Source organism: Rhyacophila brunnea, unplaced genomic scaffold (genome assembly GCF_057557595.1).
Source record: "Rhyacophila brunnea isolate RB1 unplaced genomic scaffold, BYU_Rbru_1.0 scaffold_6, whole genome shotgun sequence".
NCBI lineage: Eukaryota > Metazoa > Arthropoda > Insecta > Trichoptera > Rhyacophilidae > Rhyacophila > Rhyacophila brunnea.
In genome coordinates this window covers 38,807,022-38,824,906 of record NW_028233276.1, presented here as the reverse complement: position 1 = coordinate 38,824,906, position 17,885 = coordinate 38,807,022, and the positions used below count along the sequence as shown (strand labels likewise).

The 17,885-nt window shown below is 31.2% G+C and overlaps 1 protein-coding gene across 1 annotated transcript in view; it reads right to left on the bottom strand.

Annotated features, from left to right (window-relative positions):
• The window catches only part of kat-60L1 (katanin p60 ATPase-containing subunit A-like 1), a 29,054-nt gene extending 12,430 nt beyond the window's left edge, over positions 1 to 16,624 (bottom strand). The window contains exon 1 of the mRNA XM_085957274.1: positions 16,466 to 16,624. Coding sequence (XP_085813400.1) covers positions 16,466 to 16,617 — 152 coding nt within the window. The 5' untranslated portion in view covers positions 16,618 to 16,624. The remainder of the gene's footprint in view (positions 1 to 16,465) is intronic.
• Positions 16,625 to 17,885: the final 1,261 nt, after the last annotated feature.

Here is a 17,885-nt window from a genome sequence, read left to right as displayed (position 1 = left end):
ACACCCTATTGTATACACACGCATAACGAGTGTTGAAACATCGCGGATGGTGGAGGGAAAATCAAGGTATATATATACGTAGTTTGACTATTGCTATCTTATAAAAATATGCATGTTAGGCGTAACGCCGAAAGACCATAAAAACAACGAATAATTACGCAGACATAAATACCCTATATGATAAAGGTCGCTAAATTAGTGAAAATGTTATTATAGAATCTGAAAAATAACTCTTTTAATTGTCTGTAAATTAGAATTGGTAACAATTATAAAGTAGATATTTCGATTTATATTATCAGATGATTACTTTTGGTGAAACAAAGTGTCACTATACAAGTATGTACTGTTTTGTAACGTCATGGTGATGATTATTTTTTTCCCAGATTACAGTGAATACTAAGAATATAATTATATTAACCATCAAATACTATCAATATTTCATTAATTTGAATTGACCACACGATACTCAAAACTGTGTAGTCATCTCAAAACTCAAAGAAGAAACTATCTATGTAGGTAGATATAAAATAAGTATGTCAATGGTTCGTTAAAGTATTTTTATTCGTAAAATAGTTATGAAACGGGAAAATTCAGCCGCATTCCAGACGGTCGATAGTTTGTCCCAATGGACGCTGGTCAAACACGTAAGTTTGTAGGGAGCTTTAAAAGCTTCTATATTTTCCCCCAGGACCACGTGTAAAAGTCTATGCACTAATAATATTCAAAGCTGCGACACGGAAAGGCTAGCTGGGCTACTTGTTTATACTTGCATCGCACGTGTGTTGGTAGGTTGTGTTCTTAGTCCCATTTTCGAAACCAATGGCTAGCGGGCCAATTATTTGTCAATATATATTTTTTTCATGTAAGCTAATAAATAGTTATTATAATTAATCCCTATACCAATATTATTTACTACCTTAAAAAGTATTGTATGTGTTACGCCGAATGTGCGAAATTGACTATTACATGAAATGGGCAAAATTTTGGCTAATTCATGTAATAGTCAAGCCTGTTGCCTTATTCATGAATTGGGTAAATTTTCTGCCAAGTAAGTACATGAATTCACCAGGGTATGGAATTATTAAACTGTCAACATGACAGTAGAAAAAGTAAATTTAATACGGATGGTTTTATTAGTTATAATTGGACATAAGATAATATTATTATTATTAGGTTAGGTTTGGTTTTGTAATTCTGAATTATTCAACTGAATGTCCATTTTGAGGTTAGCTAACAAGTGTCAACAAGCTATCACAATCGACCATTGCACGATTGATACCCAAGCACGAATCAAATCGCGAAAATACCTTTCAATAAAATCCTTCTGTTATCATATTATAAGTTATAGATTTTTTTGCGCATAGTAAATGGATATGAACGTCATTGTAGTTATTGATTGGTATATTTTTATATTATAATCAATGACATTTGACACATTTGGTTAGTTTGATTAGTTGCAAAAATCACCACCGGAGCGCGACCGTCTATTTTGACCATAGATAATATACGTATATTTTGACCAATGCATGAGCATTTCACACATTTAGTTTAGTTGCTATCTAATTTATCCAATACATGAACTAGGCAGAAAAATTACTGCCGAATTCACGCACTCGCCAGATATTTTGTCTAATTCACGAATAAGGCAACGGGCTTGCATTTTTCATGATTTAGGCAAAATTTTGCCCATTTCATGTAATAGTCAATTTCGCACATTCGGTGTAACATATGCACTATTAATTAACTGTACATGTCATGCTTAGATATACTATCTCCTCATTGTCTTGATCCAGAGATTTCTGAATTAAAATTATAGAATTCTCCGTATATCGACAGTGCTTTTTTTACATTCTTTTTGTCAAAGAATACATTTTTCAAATTTTATTTAAAAACAACGGCTGATTAAAAAAACATTAAATCTCAGAAACAATACCATTCATTTCATAACTCTCACTGCGTTAAGTTCATGATCAGAAATAATATGTAGTACCATTATAAATCTTCGTATAAACAAAATCATCAATCAAAATAGTGTTACTAAATATAATTTATGTCTACCTGTGGGTCTATTCTATACTTATCGAACACTAAATTGATAAATAGTATCAAACTTAGGGTAGGTTTGTATCAAAATATTAGCACTTATTGTAACAATTACACGAAGCCGGTTTTTATTGTTGCAATAAGTGCGATATTTTAACAGCAGCAAGATAGGTGCTGTTAAAATATAGCACTTATTGCAACAATAAAAACCGGCTTCGTGTAATTGTTACAATAAGTGCTAATATTTTGATATAAACCTACCCTAAGTTTGATAATATTTTTCACTTTTTCACTTTAGCGGTCGATAAGCATAGAATAGACCCACTGGGACTAATAAAATTTTTGATCTAAATTAATTTGAATTTTTAATTGAATAACCTATTAACCTACGAACAGAAACAATTAAGGTACTGTTCGGTTATACGGAATACAGCAGAAAACGCATTTTGAAAATAGCCGATAAACCGGATTATTTGTTAGTTTGGGTTAGTTTAGGTTGGGTTAGGTTAGGTCAGGTTAGGTTTAGTTAGGTTAACCTAACAAATAATCCAGTTTATCGGCTATTTTCAAAATGTGTTTTCCGCTGTATTCCGTTTAACCGAACAGTACCACATTTAATAAACTGATTTTTTTATTACATTTCACAATTTAGTCCATAGCTATTCCGGTTATCACCGTTATCACGGTTATCACTGTTATAAATTAGTCTAGTAAATACTCCTGAACTTGGTACGGCAACGGAACTATTCATTGACTACAAATTTTACATAACATTTAATATTTTAAATCCTATATTAAACACATTTACTTTTAAATATATTTTCATTGTTTATTGAGCAATTCGTATATTTTTGATAGATACCTCTTCATGACTGAAAGTTTTTTTATAAATACTCTTATAAATTAATAATAGTAAATGTGCCCATAAAAAGGTTGGATATCCCTGCTTAAGCCTTTGTTAAAGAGCGCTGACCGCTAGATCGATATGAAAACGAAAAATAACACTTGTGGACATTACGTGCGGGAAGGCATAAAGACTGTGCCAATTTTTAAATAAAATGATTTATTCGTTATGTATAATAACCTCCCTATTAAAAATATATAAATAATTAAATATTATGTTTGTGTGAAATTATTCGGCTACAAAGAAATCTTCACGTTCATGATGAACGTTCAATGTGAACAATTGAATATTTTCTTAAATTCTGTAAAATCCGGCACTCGATCACCTAGTCTTAGTCAGATCATAATTTATTTATTTTTAAATTACTAAAATACCATTTCTGCTCCAAAGCAAAGCGTATGAACCACCACAGTAATGAGGTTATATATTTACAGAATTATTGAGAGGAATTGCGGCACTGCATCGAACACACATTGAAAAAAACAACAGCGAACAGACTACTTATCACTATAGAGACAGACATATCAAAAGACTATTACCATGGGTTCTTTTATTTTAATTAAAAATTAATAAATGCGGTGCTGAAATTAAAACAATACTTAGGTACTACGCTATAAATACATAAATAGTTTCTTTTTCTCTGCAAAACTTGTTACCAGGGGACACAAAATTAATGGGAACTGAAATACCTAACGGGTGTGAAGTAACAGCCAACCGATCTCGAGTGTGGAAGAATATGGGATAAACTTAAACAATTCTCAAGAATGCGTCATTCTAAACTTATCCTTCGTTCTGACAACTGCTCTCGGCTTATGCACTGACGCTCATTCAATATTGGTATATTTGAAGGTTGCAACACGCACTTTTTCACGTTTATAATATGTGTTTTGTTTTCGTAGGACACTCACACATTCAAAAACCTGCTTCAAAATGTATTCTATTTGGGGTATAGCCTATCGGAATTCGGTTCTGTGCTTGTTACTTATTACTTTATGTACATAACATTTTTTATTTTTATTAAATTACGAATTATCTTCATACATACCATAGATTTTAAACCAACGCTGATCGATATAGATGTTAAACAATGAATACTTATACAATGGTTTGGGTGAATAGCGAACAATACTATTCTTCGTAAAAAAAAGTATGTTAAGACAAGCTCCACTCTGTGAAGGCTCATATTAATTATTATGCTCTCTGCTTTTTTATTTAATTATTACAAAAACATATTGTCTTAATATTAGGTACATATTATATAAAAGATTATTTGAAATAAGTTACCATTACTGAGATTATTAATTGTAAATATTGTTAAAAATACCAATAAGTACCCATCTTAAAAAATCTGGCCAATAGGTATACCTAGTCTTATCGAATTCGCTAAAATGAAATAATTTCCAGCATTGATTTATAAATTAGTAATTACTGTTGTTCCTTATTCAAATTTTCGGTAAGGTACAATAATATTCGGTGGCTTTGAACTCAGTGGATATTATTTTGACCTGTAGTTACAGTACAGATAGCCTACAAGCGGGCATGTTTCCAACCAATTTAGTAATTTGTGCTTTATTTAAAATTCAAGATTGAAAGATAACTATGGCCAACTGGGTATATTAAAAGACTTATTTCGAGGTTCATTGAACGTGATTCATTGCCAGACATTGAAAGGTCCGTCATTTAATTAGTTTTATGTTGCAACATGCAATTTTTAGGTGCAATGCAAAATGCGTTTACAGGTTTTTTGGCGAGACATGGATTTTATTTATTATTGCTGGGCTTTTGTGAATTAATTAAAACAGTATTAAGTATTACGCTCGTTTGACAGTCGGTGATAGTTAAGAAGATCAATGATTTCTAACCATGTCCGCGAGCTGTACCAGGGGTTTTATGAGAATTTTCAAAAGATTGCTAGAAACATCATTGAAATATCTTATCCAAGACTCCAAAGAATAGGCAATAAATCATTTATTTAAAAAAAATAGTAAATTGTTATTTTCTAAGCCTCCTGGTCGTGATATCCAGTGTGGATAGATAGATCATGCATCGTTTATGGGTGGAACATTCTAAAGGACATTAAATTAAGGCAGGAATTCTAGTAAGTACTAGATTCCGTGGAAATTACATTTTTTCATCCGTGGCACAATGGATACATAGCAATTATTGTCTGTTAGGGTGTATATCAGAAATTGAATAAAAGATTGTAACATTCCTAAATTTTATAAATTATTAATCGTTAAATATAAAAAAATACTTATTACATTATTAGCAAGTGCAAGTACCTACAATAAAATTAAAATATAGAAAATGTCTAACGTCGGTTATAAGGTACCTAATGAATGAAATCATAGCTTGATTTAAGTCACAAAAACCGATCGCCAAAAACTAACGCATTTTATTGATCATTTCAAGTCGTAAAAACTACTAGTTAATTTCGTCGTAAATCTATAGGATGCACATGGCTCAATTGTTAAAGTACATTGGCGTGAATCTAGTGGATGCGTAATCAATTCCCGCTGGGGGTAGTATTTTTTTCAAAAAGATTTTTTCTAATATGTATTGTATAAAATCTTGTGAATTATTCGTTGAATAATAAAATAGTTTATTGAATTCTATTACGTATTAAAACTACTAGTAGATATTACAACCATTGATATATTTAACTAAATATATCAATGATGATGGTGTATATCTAGTTTTTACTAAAATTATTAAACATAACCCTGCATCTACACCATACTTATATGCTGTACACATATTGTACGTCTGAATCTGAATGAATTTGAGGTGATCTTGTCTCACTCAAGATTATAAATAAACTCGCCTTCTTAATATCAATCAATTAAAATTTTCTCAAAACATACAAATCTAGCATATATATATATTGCTAATAGGTACCTTTTCTATAAATAACAGCAATTAATTAACTATATAGAGAATCTGTAGTAAACAACGTATATTATGTGTGTGTTAGAAAAACATCCAAGGTGAAAGTTTGTTTGGAACACAGCTCATCAAATATTTACAGGAAGGATGAGTCTCGTATACGATAGATTAACTCTCGGGTGATTCCCTACAGCCAATAAGCAAAGTGCTGCAATGGGTAGGAAAGAAAAGGGATGAGAAAAGTGTAAGTAATATGAAAAAAATACGTAAATTTTGCTCAAGGCGAAATATGTTAGCATAATAGCTTTTATGAAAATATATAATATGATTTATTATTTTCGTTTTTTTTTGCAATACGTCATCACTTATGTTATTAAATTGGTGTAAATTCTGTTGTTTTAAAAAGGAAAATAAAACACGTCAAAAACATTAAGTAGATCATATATTTTTTTAACATTTGTTTTAAGTTATTCGGTGATAAGTTAATAGAGTATTGTTTGAAAGCAGATAAATATTACTGACTCTGACATCTCCTTATTTTTTGTTACTAAATATTACATGGTAGTTACTATACATATTATCTCAGTTCACTGTTGTTTTGACTTATTCCTATTTTCCATTACACTACATTGTTTCAAAAATATTAGAATCAATGCTCGAAATGGACCGGAGCGCACCGGAGAGCCGTTCCGGTTCATAAAATCCCCAAAACTATCGCTCCGTCTCATGGAACAAATTATTTGATCGTCTGAGCTAGATAGGTTATATAACAAAAATCGAACACACTTATTTTTATAAAATACATATAAAATTAAATACCTAATTATGTTAATATTTTCGTAAAATTATCAAGCGCTCCGGTTCGTAAAATTTTCCATTTCGAGCGCTGATTAGAATGCAGTTCTACCACATAAAAGCTAGTTCAATAATTGAAATTATTAATTATTAATATACGAGGGTGGGTCAATAATTCCTTAGAAAAAAGCATTAAAACAGTTTTTATTTTTGTATTTTTTTTTATTTCTCAACATAATCCCCTTGGAGCTCAATACACTTGGTTAGACGTTTCTCAATTTTTTTAAACCGTCAGAAAAATAAGTTTTCGGAAGGTCCTCAAAATAAGCATTTGTCCGATCGATGACTTCTTCATTTGAAAAAAAACGTTGTCCACTTAGCCATTTTTTTAAGTTTGGGAAAAGGAAAAAGTCACTGGGGGCTAAATCTGGCGAATACGGTGGGTGGTGGACCAATTCGAACTTCAATTCTTCAATTTTAGCCATTGATCGTAAACATGTGTGAACACGGGCATTGTCCTGATAAAACAGGATTTTTTTCCTGTTTAAATGAGGCCGTTTTTCTTCAATTTTGTTTTTTAGCTGGTCCAATAAAGATGCATAATAATCCCCTGTTATTGTTTTTCCTTTTTCCAAATAGTCAACGAAAATAATTCCACGTGCATCCCAAAATACAGTAGCCATAACCTTACCAGCTGATTTTACGGTTTTCGCTTTCTTTGGACATGGTTCGCCTTTCGCAATCCACTGCTTTGACTGTTCTTTCGTCTCGGGAGTATAGTGGTGTATCCATGTTTCATCTACAGTCACAAAGCGACGAAAAAATTCATCCGGATTGCGTTGCATGAGCGACAACAGGGCTTTAGAGGCCACCACCCTATTGCGTTTATTGTCGACTGTGAGCAAACGCGGCACCCATCTTGCAGAAATTTTTTTCATGCCCAATTTGTCATGTAAAATAGAAATGACGCTACCTTTTGAGATCCCTGTAACCTCAATTATCTCACTCAACTTTAATCTTCGGTCACTTAACACCATATCGTGGATTTTATTGATCATTTCTGGTGTAGTCACCTCTACAGGACGTCCTGAGCGTGGTTCATCCTTTGTTGATGTACGACCACGTTTAAATTCATTTAACCAGTTATAAATAGTTGCAAGTGAAGTAGCAGATATGCCGTGAACTAAATCCAACTCATTTTTTATTTCCTTTGCTGTTAACCCTTTTATATTAAAATGTTTAATAACAGCTCTAAACTAAATTTTCTCCATTTTCCATTTTTCCATTTTCCACAAGCAAATTTTTTTTTTAAATGTACGAGAAACACACAACAACCCGACCAATCTGATTGAAACTTCGCAGCATACTGAATCGGTAGTGCCGCTGCATGAAAACAAACCGCTTACAGTACTAGTCGCGCCACCTGTCGGCTTTTCTAAGGACTTATTGACCCACCCTCGTATTACTTTTACTACTTACTACGTAACGTAGGTCAGCTTGGGCATTCGGGCATATTACTCGGTCCAATATTCATTGAAAAATTCCAATGGTACCCAAGAGATACGAAATAGCCACACAGGAATCTGCTGAATTCTAAATAAGTACATAATATATGCTTTTTGGCTGTCAATCGATGTACAATGATTAATACGATATGTCCTTTTACGAGCAGTTATAAACCACAGTTTTGTATTATAATGTATATGTTACGCCGAATGTGCGAAATTGAATATTACATGAAATGGGCAAAATTTTGCCTAAATCATGAAAAATGCAAGCCCGTTGCCTTATTCATGAATTAGACAAAATATATGGAGAGTGCGTGAATTCGGCAGTAATTTTTCTGCCTAGTTCATGTATTGGACAAATTAGATAGTAGCGCTACGGTGGTATTTTTTTGCAACTAAACTAAATGTATCAAATGCTCATGCATTGGTCAAAATGTACATATTATATTATCTATGGTCAAAATAGATGATCGCGCTCCGGTGGTGTTTTTTGCAACTAATCAAACTAAACAAATGTGTCAAATGTCATTGATTATAATATAAAAATATACCAATCAATAACTACAATGACTATTTGACAATATTTTACAGTTACGGATAGTTTTTTCTTTAATCGTCTTAATTGTCAATTGTTAACATTTATTACCAATAAATTTAATGTTTTCTTAGACTATATCAGCCCCTTAGTTGGAGCGTATGAACACAACGCAGCCCGTCCAAGAATCCCTATCTGTAAATTTAATCTAACATACAATATTTAGGTGATAACAAAATTAGGTAACTTATTATTTTTTGATTGTATAACAGGTATTTATTAGTTGCAAAACAATCACTCTCGTTAAATAAATATACCTTGTTCTCGCAAAACAATGTTCAAAATTATAAACATTTTCAATACAATATATTTTTTTTATATATGAAAATTTGGGTTTTTTTTCTGTCAATTAACTTAATTTATATTCTTACATACCATTATCTGGCAATTTTTTGCCATTGGCAACACTGATTGAATTATGAATTCAAATAAAACACAATATGTAATACTTATTCCACACAATTATATGGAATGAGTACTAAATATAGTGTGTTTAAAGTTTTCAGATATTTAAGCTACGTCTTCTAGAAAAGATTTTATTCAACGCCTTGAAACCTTTAAATTGTATTAATTAACCTTAGAACATAATGACTCAATCTATCGACCGTAACGCTAAATGAAAGTAAGTGAATTCTAGCAAATTTTTCACCCCTGACTATTCGCGAGTGTGACGCACGTCGTGGTCACTATTGGAGGCTTTCAACTTCGCCATTTTGGAAACAGGAAGTTCCCTTGGCAAACCGGAAAAAGTAAGCCAGCGGTTTTGACCTCAAGAAAATATACGAGGCGTTTTCCACACGCAACGTCTTTTGCCTGCTTGCTGTGTAACTTATTAATTTCATAGCATTAGCCATTACAACAAAATAAACTGGCCGTTTTATTCGGATTACAGCATTCTTTAGAAAAAATCTTCATTATAATATTATACGAGATGTATAATACTATTTGAAGTCTTATAGGATATAAGCTTTATTTTTCAGAAAAGCTTTGAACATCTCAAACCACAGAGAAATAACTTTTTAATTGAGTGTACTATTACAATAATTATTGCAACATTTTTTTTCGACCATGTCCGATCTTCGTAAGATCATATGGGTCTCCACAGAGTGGAGGTTTGTATTAACAGATTTTGTTTTTACGATAAATGGATGTCAGCCACTTGCTCAACCTATTAGGTCCATACTCTGACTCATACACAAATTGAAGAACAATGTGTACTTGCCTGACTCAGGAATCGAACCTGGGACCCACGACGTTATAGACCGACGCTTAAGCCGCTCAATATACATTTGTACTCTAGATGTTGAAGGAAATCTTCTTCTTCGAAGATGTAGTATTTTCACATAAATTTGAAGATAATAAATAAGATTACTAATTTTAACATTTATATTATATAACATTTATATTATATGCAAGTTATTCTGTATTGCAGATTCATTTTATAATAATCTTAAGACATGTGCTCTGAGTATCCTTTACCACTGTCTCTCGCATTAGTGTTGTACACAATTTTAAATTACTATTATTATTATTATTTAGATAATCAATCACTTAAATATTGTAAATATTTTAATGTAAGAAAACAAACTTCAATACAAACAAAAATTATGTCTTTAATTCAAATTTAAGACAAATTAATCACTCTTAAATCGTTCTGGAATCGCTCATAATATTTTAATGAAAAATCATTAAATCATACAATAATATATATAAGTAATACATAAGTAAAATAAATCAAACACTTAGTGTCGTATTTTTTGTAGGTACCTTAATTCACATGAATCGATATAAAATATTTATGTTTTACAATATAGTTATTGAATGAAATGTATATACAAATAATAGTACCTACCTACCTACCTACCTAATGGATCTTATAGTAGAAAATAAGTATTTTTATATTATTCAACTTATTGTTAAATTCTAATGGATTTAAGTTTTGTACTACATATTCCATTTGAGTACTCAACCATACTCTAATGGAATAGTACACAGCTTAAATCCATTAGAATTTAAATTCAAATTCCATCAGTACCTTCGGTCAATAGTATTAATATTATTGTTAAATATTTCAAACGAAACCTTCCAGTTGAATGATGTAAAATAATATTAATAAAATATCGGTATGCATAAAATAAAAATTAATCATTCATTCATTCGTAATTTGCAGAACACGCATTGATGGCAAGAACTATAGTTTTTAAATTTAAATCTTTTATATATTTTAGATTAAAAAAATATAACATACGTACGATGCAATATTACAAATAAAATATAGTTATTGTAGAAAAATACTTAAAAAGTGATTAGTTAAAAATAGAAAATATACCAAAATATATTTTCAGGTCTGAAGCGATTTCATACCATCTGAATTATATTAGCATATCACTGATAAGGTAAGCGTTTTGACCTCTACGCCGACCGTAGAGGCGCTACGCGACTTTAAAAAAATATGCATACCTACACTCAACGTACGTAGTATAGATATAATTTTACTCTCCACTGGCTATTCAAATCGATAAAATGTTCGAAATTATACATTAACGGCAGTTGCAGTAAATGACACGAATGCACGACTGTATGATACAAACAGTACTCAATACAATATTTATGAAATGACTACGATGGCTGAACAAGGGGGATAAAATATAAAACGACTGCAATGAAATGGTTCTAACTATTTAAAAATTCTTTTATATTACCTACTGACTTTCTTTTTATGATTATTTGAAGTTCTGTTCTGGCAGAACACACTAACTGTAGAATACTAGTTTTGAGTAATTTGACTTTGAAGTTGTTAAAATGTTTGAAATGGTCTATCATGTGAGTTTATTAAGTAATAGTAAAAAGGATGACTTTAAAATAAAGACAGTTTATTTATTAAGAAGGTTTCCAGACGGTAAAGTTTGAAATAAGGAACATTTTGGTATAACTAACTCAATATGTAATTTTTTCGAATTAGTATCTTCTTCCAGAACAGTAACGATATTATCATTCGAATTCTAGAGGAAATACACCAAAGGTAATTTTCTGTAAGCAAGAATACAGTCATTAATACGATATTTATGAAATGACTACTTAACAAGGGGGATAAAATATAAAATGACTGCAATAAAATGGTTTAACTGTTTACAAATTCTTTTATATTACACACTAACTTTCTTTTTATGATTAATTGAGGTTGCTTATATTTTTTTTCTGTATTAATGTTTAATATTAGGTATCATTCGACTTCTAAAGGAAATACACCAATGGTAATTTTCTGGAAGCAAGCATACAGTCAATTGGTAGCATAAACACAGTTCACTGTTGTAAAAATCTATATAAGTACACCAATTTTATGCAAATTAATTCCTGGAAAAAGTAATTAAAATGAAGCCGTTGGCGCAACAACCAAAGAATTTTGACTATAGAAGGAGTCTTATACGATATTTCTGTTAAACTATTTTGCAACCACATAAAGTGCGAATCATTAAGTTAGTGAACTTCACAAATATTAAGATCGCTCAATTGCCATTCTGATTTCATTACGTACGCAATGGTGACCATTTTTTATGTTCATTGTTTTTACTTACTTGAGTGCACTGTTATAAACGGTTTTACATAAATTTTACATGATTTTTCAATTAAATAATAATTCCGAAGTATAGTATTATTGGCTGATAATCTATCCATCTTATCAGATTGTATTTTTTGATCAGTGAAAGAATAAAGTTTTTTCGATATGAAACTACTTATAATAATATTTTATGCGGTTGTCAACTTTTTCTCTGCGTGTACACGATTTTGCGCTATACAGTTCATGTAGTTCATGCATTAAAATATTTTTATTCATACTGTAGGTAGTATATAAAAATGTACAATGGATTAGTGGTAGGCGAATGGCTAATAACCGTAAAACTTAAAAAGAATTGTTATAAAACCACTCACTATGTCTATGAGGTCCGATAATTCTATTATTAAATAGTTAATTCAATTTTTTTAAGGCAGTGTTTCCCAAAATGTGATACACGTACCCCCTGGGGTATTAATACAACATCCATGCTAGAAGGTTTATCGCATGCGCAAGACGAGCAATTATTGTTGGAATTCAGACGGATTCTTGAAAAATAAATATAAGGACTGTACTTTAACACCATTCTGGTTGCAAATGCAACATGTGTATCCAGTTTTAACAGGGAAAATCCTGACATACATCTTGCCTTTTCCAACTTCATATCTATGCGAAGTTGCTTTTTCAGCATTTGTAGACAGTACGTCAAAAAAAAGGGAACAGGCTTTTGGATGTGTAACCGCATCTCAGATTAAAGTTAACAACCAGGGAGTTTTATTTATATTTTATTATGAATAAATTTTATTTTTTGTAAAATATTATTTTGTTTATGTACTAAAAAAGGTAAAAATAAATATTTTTTGATCATTATTAAAGTATATACATTTTTTTTGACGAGGGGTACTTAGTGTTACGAAAATTATAGAATGTCGAAAGTTTGAGAAACACTGTTATAATGTAATTTAACTATTTGTAACTACATGAAACATCTACTGTGAGTAAAATTATGCATAAGACGTGTTTAGATTGTAAGCTCTAATATGTGATATCATCTCGTTACATTTCAAACTAGACGTGATTAAAATTTGCGTAGTAATGACAACATCCCACAAAAAATTCAAAATTACTTCTAACTTAATGAAGACTAACAATAATGGTCATTGTGTCCGAATGTCGGTCAGTTAAGAATCTGAAAATTAAGAGCAATGTCATATTCTATTATTATTTTAACTAGTTTTTTTGATGGTGCAAAATTGAAGGTGTTAGCCATAAAGCCCATTGACGCAGCGAGTGCGGCGCTCGCGCAAAATTTCTACAAGTGGCGCGTAAATCAACGAAAATACAACGTAATCAAATACGCCAGCGCCCACTGGATTTCACGACGCATTATAGGCGCCCGCCGCATGAATCATCGTTTTTTGGCGAATCACCGCTTCTCGGCGATACGAATGAAAGAAAATACAATGGAGTCCATTCATTGAACACGGCTACCAAAATTACGCTGCTCGAAGCCTCGTCGATCGACGGGCGAAAAGCAATTATTTAATAACAGAGAATGATTGTTTAATTTTATTGCGTGTCAAGTTTATCGCTGGTTGAATAATGCCGTCGTAAATATTTATTACAAGCCCCGAAATAATATAATATTTTTATTGCTTTGTTATGAGAGACGCTTTAAAAATAATTGTTTTGTGCTGCTTGGGCCGCTTATTACATAGGTGAAGGGTAATGCGCGGCACGAGACGTGTGATTATGGTTATGAATAAACACTGCATACGCGGACTTCGTCCGCTCGATGCGATCTGTGTGCACCATCGCTTAAAGATACAGATCTAGCAACAGCTGCTTGTAAAATATTAAATAATTAAATTTAAAAAATCAAACGGAGATAGTATACGCACAAATGGCTTGTTGGTACAATATACATACTCTAAGAATACTATTGACTTTGCTTGTATAGTTTTTAATTTTATTTTTTTATAATATTTATTTTTGTTCTCATCTTGGGACCCATTCTTTTCATTTAAATTTAAGCTATTCATCAAATTCCGAAATAGGCTCAGCAGTTATCCCACAGTTTCGAATATAATACGGAATTTGCCGATTTAATATAAGACAAGGCGAAATTATAAAGATAATTCATCTTTATTTTAAGAGAAAGTCCCTTAATTTGTAAATGCACAACGCTGCCTTACCTTACCAACCTTTTAAGCAATAGGACTGATTTATTGTGAAACTGTACGAGGGCCGCATATATTACAATATTATATTCTTTCTGGTGTCATCAAACATACATCATATTTTAAACGACAGGGAAGTGAACAATTTTAGGTTTTTATTTTTTTAATTCACAATTACACACATTCGTCGTAATATGCGCCACGCATAAAAAAATTGCTAACGTAATATAACTATTTTACTATAGCATAGATCAATTATATACCTTTTAGCACAATAACCAATATAAGTTAGAGTTAGGTAATATATTTTTTTTATAATTTAAGCATAATGTACTGAATCCCTGTCTAGGTTATTAATATGTAAGGATTTTTCCACAGAGACATTGAGACATTGGGCCGCAATAAACAGTATGGAGAGCCGAGGGTTGTGCATCACTATAGTATAAATTAAGATAAATATATTCGCGTTTGAAATAAAACTTAAAGGGCTTTGTAGATTTTTTGGGGTAAATGGGGTAAATACTGTATCGTTAATATATTAGTTGACAATGTTGACATAGTTTTAAGAACATCTGTGAATGTTTTATTCGAATCCATTAACCCATTTTTCGCAATTATATGTTCGAAAGCTCACTTCACGTGAAAGTAAGTAACACAAAACGACTAAATAATTATCATTTTGTACTTGGTATCAAGGTTTTTGTAACAAACCCCATAAAAAATGTCTCATAAATACCTACCATTCAAAGTCAGTCATCATTGACGACTTTATAAAATATTAATTTGCAAATTAGACCAGTTGATTTTTTGAAAGCATACAAAACTGTACCAATAGATTACAATTGAATATAAATAGGTACAATATTGTAGATAATTATTATATAAAAAATAAATACATAAAATAAATTCAACTACAAATAATTAGAATAAAAAAATCAGCGATCACTTAACTAGTGGCATGGGATAGTGACTTTTCCATTAAAAGGTTGATCTTTTGCATTTAGAACATTTACTTCAAATATAATTTTTGAGTAGGTACCTTTACCACCTATGGATAGTTTGATAACTGAATATAATATTCCTGTAAAATAGTTCAATTAGATTAGAGAGTAAAATTGATTACCTCGGACAAGAAAACGAATTTATTATATATTATTGATTCCACTATTTTGTTATACAGATAAAAAAGAAAACTTCACTGGGGTAACTCATTCAATATGTTTTGCACACGAATTATAAAAAAATATAAAAGAAATATTCTAATTCATATAATAATATTATTAAATATTATTTGTGAATAAATAAAATTATCAACACAATTATTGTCATTGTAATTATTTTTCATCATCGCAGTGATTGATAGTGTTTTTAAATATTCTTGTACATCTGTCCGCGTAGCATTTATTCTATGAAAGTGGAAAAAGTGAAATGAGCTTAAAAGCTTTTAACGCCTTTTTTATATGATATATTAAATTGTATATCATATTGAATTTTAGTAAAATTTTTGTGTGAATTTATCAATGACATATTAATGTCATTGGAATTTATGTCTGTTTCTGTAGAAAATGTGCTAAATTTACAGTCAATCAAATCATACACTTTCGCATATGTATTATGGTTAATCCGTTATAGCCTCACATGTTTCAAAATTTCAGACTTATCTCCTTTTTTCAGTTACACACAAAAATGTTATTGATATCAATTGTCCCGATTCATAAACATTCATTAACAACTCACCAGAAAATGATTAAGAAGGTTATTGAACATGAATCTATATGCTTGATAGATATTATATAATATATATATATATATATGTAATTTGGGATAGCAATAAATTTTCCTTTAGGGACATAATAATATAAGTTATAATATAATAGTTTGTGTATTATTGGTATGTAGACACAAAAAATAAATTAGAGCACATGTAACCAACACAGGTACACATGATATCTTAATACAAATCATGAAAAAATGCTCTAAAATCTTTGAATGTTCACTCACCAGGAAAGGTCCCACAACGAATGAAAGGGTCCCCGTGCATGCATCCCGATTGGGACAGTGAGACACACCTGCAGTTGCAGTTCAGTGGGAGGAAGTTGGGAGGGGGCGGCAGAGTCTCCCGGAGGGACGCACTCTCCCTGCTGAGGTCCCATCGCGACTGCCCGCGGGTCACTAGCCCTCCAATGCCACGGCTAGCGGGGACTACCCCCCAATACCCCCTGGCTCGGACATGTGATATTGTGATTCCGGAAAAGTGAGCGATAGATTTTTAGACCGATTTAGACACCGGTAAAAATATTTACACAACATTAAAACCTCTTCTCTCCTTTCACTTCGCAGAGAGTGAGTGGATGATGATTTCAAGTTGAGGAGCTCAGTGTATTTACGATAAACGTAGATGATGTATTATATCAAAGGTTTTGACAATATTTTAATATGATTTTAAACTTAATTTATAAAACACAGAAAAAATGGCCTGTGAATAAGCGTCGTACTTTATTAACTCCGAAAATAATGATGCAATAAATTGACATGTTAAATTTTACTTGGAAAATACGTTGATAAGATTGAATGATTTGTGTGCACATAAGTCGATCAGATAAGTCAAAATCAAATATCGGTGACACCTATAACAGTACTGATCACATTAGTAAGTAAATGATTATTGCTTTTATTTGTATTCAGTACAATAGGTAAAAGGATTTTTTTTCTGAAATAAAAGATAAATACATAAATAGTGATTGACAAGTACAAAGATCTCAAAACTAAATTTGGAGACATTCTGAGACCATCTTTGAATCAAGTAATCTTGATAATCATGAAGATGGTAGCCATTATTGACGGAATTTGAAAATACTTAGAGGCAAGAGCTTAGAGAATGCTTACATTGCTTATAGAGAAAAGACGTTGAACTTTTTATGTATTTTCCTGGATAAAAATAATATAGAATCAAAGTTTAATTCTTACAAAAAAATTGTCAAAAGTATTTTTTAGCTTTTCTTTTATAAAACAAATGGTTTCGCTTGAGTACCTAATGGTTTTTAAGCTCTTTTAGAAATTCTTTCCGAAAGATCAACTTTCGCATAGAAAATAAAAATATGCACCGAGTTCACATATTTGTCAGTTGCAAGGTTTCCTCAGTACCCATTCAAATTCCTGTACGATTTTCTGCGTTCTGGTTGAGGTTATACAATAATTCTTTCGGGTGCCAACATGTCAACAACGTGCATATAACGTATTATAGGTATTAACTGAAGGATTAGTACGTGGGTTGCCTAATTGTGAGATCTCTCGCAGAATTTTTCTAAAACATTTTTCCATGTCATGTATGTACTTATATGTATTCACTTTCACACAACATAATTAACTGAAAATATTGTAAATATAAATATAGAAAACACATGTAGGTACATCGTAGTTC